Raw genomic sequence first — 5,662 nt, forward strand, 5'->3', positions numbered from 1 at the left:
TGTAGAAGGAATGCGTTCCCAGTCCGTCGCCTCCCATTGCCCCTACACCGGAAGAGACCCTGAGGAGACCAACCCAGCAGGGGAGCCTCAGAGCCTCCGCTCCCCCGCGGCCCACAACGCCCCTCTCACCCACCCACATCCCCCCCCACACCCCTCCACACCCCTCCTTCAGCCGTGCTCTGTTGCCGGGGCCCGAGCACCGCCCAGAACCACTGCGGACCAATGGCAGCGCTGCTAGGGCACCGCCCAGCTTCAGCGTCAGCCAATGGTGGCGCAGAAAAGGCACCGCCCTGATCCGCGCGGGCCTATAGTGGCGTGGCCCGGCCCGGAGGCCTCCCCTAACCGGGCGGGTAGGCGGTGACCGGCCCCGCCCCGCTCCCCTCTGACCCGGTGTCTCGTCTCACCGTCTTCCTGTTCCAAACCACGTGGACGCGCCGGGGGCTGCGGGGTTGCGAGAGGGAACCCCCGCCCTTACCGCTACAGCAGCCGCCGCAGCTGGGGTCTCCACCTCCACTCCAGTGCGAAGTCGCAGCGCCCCGGGCGCGCGAGCATTTACTGAAGGCGCGCACATGGCGACCCAGACGCACTCCCTCAGCTACGCGGGCTGCAACTTCTTGCGCCAGCGTCTGGTCTTGTCCACTCTGAGCGGGCGCCCAGTCAAAATCCGAAAAATTCGGGCCAGAGACGACAACCCGGGCCTCCGAGGTAACTTGGAGCGGGCAGCGCGCTGGGCTGAGGGGAGACGGAGCTGAAGCCCTATGGGCCGGCGCGCGGGTTATCTCCGGGTCCTGCGGCGCGTTGGGAGGTGTGTGGAGGGTCGCCCCTACCCCGGGAAGTGTCCGCGGGTTGGGGGAGGCGGGGTCGGGCCCTGAGGGGAGCGCTCAGCTGCGCTCTGCGCTGGCGTCTCCAGGCGCTAGTAGTAAACAGCTGCACGTTTTCCAGCATTACGTGTGACTAAAAAATATCACAGGCATCTCCCCACGCTTGCCTTTCTTTTGCTGTAAATCCCTCAAAGGAGAAAAACAGTTTCTTAATCCGAAATGTGGTGGGTGAATGGACAGATAACAATGATGGAGAGCGATTTGGAGAGAAAAGTATCACTGGGTGGTTCCGTGCCCTGCCCCATAACAGGTTTAGGAAGCAACTGCCCCCTGGACACTAGCGTCCCTGTCGCCATGATTTCTCGACTGCACTCACACATCTCCTTGGATGGATTCCCGAATTTTAAAAAATGCTGTTTGTTTTCAGGCGTGACTGTGATTGACGTGCGTATGACAGGGAGCTTTGGGATAAAATTTTAACAGCATCGACCCACTTGTCTTGACTTTAGTAAAAGGTGGTGAGAAGCGCTGAATTACAGTCCCGCAAGCTCCCCTTTTACCCTGCAAAGGAGGCTAGATTAAAAATAGGCCCCTTTAAAAAGGCTAGTTAAATGGCGGCGATTTTCAGCTGGCCCCCTGGAATATGACACACTTAAATGCTTCTGTCTGGTTATGCTAAATTAGGAGACTCGGTTAAGAAAACGGAAAACTTATCGGCAGATTGGAGAAGAGGGTTTGTGATTGGTTATGGACACTTTCTGGGTAACGTCGATTTGTTTAATTTTGCGCTGGCACTTGTGCTAGATGGCCAGCCCATTTCATCATCTAAGAAATTTTTTTGACAATTATATTTCTGCGTCTCTGAATGGGGATTGATTGCACATAGGGGACAATGCCATGTCATTGATGGAAAAGGAAAAGTTAGGAGGGAAAGAACCAGAAGACTGTCCACAATGTGGAGAGGAACCCCGAGAGAGGATAGAATAAGACAGGTTGGCCCATTGTTCCTGCCCTCAATCAACTGTTCCAGAAACACTGAGGAGGTTAAGGAGAGATGGTTCGCATGGTTTATGTCCAGTGTTGTTCTTAACATCTCTTGCTTTATATTGAATTTGGCCTTTGGGCAAAGGAATTGCTTGATTGCTCTACTCTGAGGTATTACCTTAACCCCAGCTCTCACCTTAATACCCAGATTATCCCAGAGAACTTTCCCTAACTGAATATGGTAAGAGGACAGATTTCTATGAACATTAGACAGCTTTTTTTTTTTTTGAAAGGTGTAGAAGTACTTTAGATGGGTTATTTCTAAATAATTAGGGATTGGCTTTCAAAAAAAGGGTTTCTAAAAGAGATTCAATGCTGGTGAGATACAATTTAGTGTTTGCTTCTAGAGAGGTGCCCCAAACTAATGTTTAACCTTCTAAAGAATACTTCCCTCTCTTCATTCATCACTGTAAGCATCTCTTCTTTGTCCCACTTTGTTCACTTCCAGTGAAGTGACTTGGCACTTCACTGGAAAGGATGCCAGACTCTAGTGCCTATGGGGCAGTAATACTTGTTGACAGATGTGTTGGCATTTCGTGAGGACCACTGTGTAGAGCATTATTTGACTCACATATTAAACAGAGGGATAAAAAGAGACTTAAGTTAGACTTCCTCATGCCAACTTAAGATCTTAGGAATCTTGTAGGTGTTTACTTAATTTCTGGATGTATGTATATCGGTGAATTCATAGATTCATATGTGTATGTATTTATGTGTATACTATAAATATGTATGTATGCATTTATATATACATAAGTACATCTAACCCCTGACAATATGTGGTCATAGCCACATATTGGTAGTTTGATTGAAGATGTAGCTGTTTGTGGGCCCTCCCTGGTGGCACAGCCGGTTAAAGCAAGGGGAGCACTAGGAAACTATCTACAGCCAGTGCAGTAGGAGTTGAATTCCCAGTCAGGGAGCTGACCCACATGGCATAGCAAGCCTCTCCAGAACCTTCCCCTGCTCCCCTCAGAAGTATATTTCAGTACATCTGCCTATTCTGCTCCTCACTGTGTCTCTGGTAAATTCGCTCACTCTCTTCTGCACCTCTGGCCTGTACCCAGTTCTTGTAGCATAAATAAATAAATCTTAAAAAAAAAAAGATGTAGCTGTTTTGCTCTTTTACCAGTCATCTATCTTTCTGACTCCTCCTGACTCAGAATCTCTTGAGTGAAAAAACTCAGAACATACCCAATAAAATCTTCAGCTTAAATATAAGAATTACATCTCTTTAAGGAACTTGCTTAAACATCTGTCCTGGTGTAGGCTTTGGAGGGTGGGTGTGGTGCCGAGGCCTTGTGCCTCAGGAGCATCATTCAGAAAAAATTATGAAGCCCCCAAGTATGTGCATGACTCTGTAGGCATATAAATGTGAGAAAGTGGTTGTCCTGCTTTCAAGTAACTTCCTAAGTAGCAAGAAATTGAGTAGCTTGGGTATCTTGAAGTAGGAAGACCGAGTGCTGTAAAGGGGCTTGGGGGAATTAGAGAATTCCTAGGAGGAATTGTAGGAGGGCTCTCTGGATGTGTCTGATCTGGACAGACAGGATTGTAATAGTGATTTCAAGAATAGAAACCCTAATCTTGGCATGGTCATACTTGTTCAGAGTTTGTTGTCTGAGTGTTGGTTCTGCCTTTTGTAATTAGTTTTTTGACCTTGGGCTAAATCTGTAATAATTTTGAGCATCAGTTTTGCACCTATCCTTTGGGTTCAGTATTACTGGTTTCATATGGGTATTGTGAGGAGAACTTGGAATGCTTCAGAGTGCACTGAACAGTGTGGCCTGTCATGTATGAAGAATAAATATTAGCTGCTTTTGTTACTGTGTAAGTTCTGTCCACTGGATAGAATTCTGCTCTCAGGCACCCAGAATCTGTTTCTGTTTCTATGTGGAAATGTTCCAGATATTGTAAGAGAAGGATGCTTTTTTTCAGTTTAAAGTTTCTCCTTCAGTAAAGTTGTGTCTCTCAAATATTTGTATGCTGTATGTATAATGCAGTGGTTCTAATCTAGGGCATTTTTTCTTTCTTGGGAACATTTGGCCATGTTTGGAATTTTGCTTCTTCACAACAGTAGGCCGATCTGGTGGGTATACTGGACAGCTCCCCACACAAAGAATTATTCTGTCCAAAATATCAGTAGTGCTGATTTTGAATATTTGGCCAGTGGACTTAATCATTAAATCTTTCCCCTGTATCCTTAATAGTTGGGAATAGCAGCTGTTTTACCAAGAAAATTGTTTAAGGATTCAGAGTGGGATGAGACACAGGTCATACTGACTTCAGGCATATCAGTTAATATATAAAGCTACCTCCTTCCAACACAGAGGTTTTGTAAGTAATGAGAAGAATCTGAACCCCCCAAAAAATGATCCTGGAAGGGTTTTTATTTATCAGTCAGTCATGTGTATAGTTTTTTTTTTTAAGGTTTAATTATTTATGCATAAAAGAGCTGGGGTATAGGCCAGGCCAGAGATGCAGGGTGGGGGTTGAGAGGATTCACCAGACACAGAGTGGGGTACAGAACAGGCAGACTGACTAAAATACATAGCTGAGGGGAGCAGTGGTTGAGATAGGAAAGGTCTGCTGCACCATGTGGGCCACCTCCCTGGCTGGGGATGGAACTCATGCTACAGTGGCTTCAGTTAATTTCATAGTGCTGTGTCTTAACCCCTGCACCACCAGGGAAGCCCCCTACACGTGTAGTTTTTGCTTCACTCTTTAGAAACAGAACATTTATGTTGTCTTATCAGACTTTTCTGTTAGTAAGGAGTAAATATTTTTGTTGTTGCTATTGTGTTACTGAAAGTAAAAAAACCTGAAAATATAGCTAAGTAAGAAGTTGATTATCACTAAGTAGCAGGACTGGAAAGAGACTGCGGCCAAGGTCCAGTCTGGAGGGCCTCTTCTTATCTAGTTGTATGGTATGATTTGGGTGTTCTTCAATATATGATAATCTTGGATTTCATAAGGGCTGTTTTTCCATTTTAGGCTGAGTTAACAATTTCTGGGTAAGATGAGGTTCAAATGCAAAGAGTTCCATGAAAAAGATAACTGTTTAAAGTTGAAAATGGAAACCAGTGGACTTGGGGAAGAACAGATTTGGCAGTTAGGACATGGGCTGGTCACACTACTAAGCCTGTTTATTGGACAGAGGAGTTGTGTGGTCCTGTGGGAGTGCTGCCCGTGGCTTAAGCAGACGACATTATCCATGAAGTTTTAAATCAGAAGAGTCCTTTACAATATGTATGTAGGTCCTCGATGGGGTCACAAGGGGTTAAAGCACAGCACTATGAAGCTGTCAGCAGTCACTGCAGCACAAGTTTGATCCCCTGACAGGGATGTGATACACATGGAGTGGCAGACATTCTTGTCTTGCCTGCTGCTCCCTTTAGCAGTGTATTTCAGTAGATCCACCTGTTCTCCCCATTCTGTCTCTGGTGAATCCTTTTACCCCCTGCATCTCTGGCATAATTCTTGTATGCATAAATAATAAATCTTAAAATAAAAGTATGTTTGTGAAGGGAACATGTTCCATAGAGATCTTTTCAAAGGTAAAACATCTTTTGGTAAATGGGTGCATTGCTTTGGGGATAAGTTTCACTGCTCATAAATTGTAAAGGAAAACTGGTTTTTCTCTTCTATTTTGATACCACATGTGTGTTCTGCACAATTCTTCTACTATACAGGCATTCCCTCCACAGCAGTTCTCTAGTTCTAAACAGACACTAATTTGTTGTTCTACAGATGAAATTCAATTCTGACCCTTACCTGTGTGGCAGTAGCATCAGATCCCA

General features: G+C 45.7%; 1 protein-coding gene across 1 annotated transcript in view; it reads left to right on the top strand.

The window, feature by feature from the left end:
* The first annotated feature begins 461 nt into the window (after positions 1–461).
* Positions 462–5,662, top strand: part of RCL1 (RNA terminal phosphate cyclase-like 1) — a 47,581-nt gene continuing 42,380 nt past the window's right edge. Inside the window, exon 1 of the mRNA XM_004677641.2 lies at positions 462–705. Within this exon, the coding sequence (XP_004677698.1) occupies positions 570–705 (136 nt within the window). The 5' untranslated portion in view covers positions 462–569. The remainder of the gene's footprint in view (positions 706–5,662) is intronic.

The sequence above is a fragment of the Condylura cristata genome, unplaced genomic scaffold (assembly GCF_000260355.1).
Source record: "Condylura cristata isolate star-nosed mole 26May11 unplaced genomic scaffold, ConCri1.0 scaffold00006, whole genome shotgun sequence".
NCBI lineage: Eukaryota > Metazoa > Chordata > Mammalia > Eulipotyphla > Talpidae > Condylura > Condylura cristata.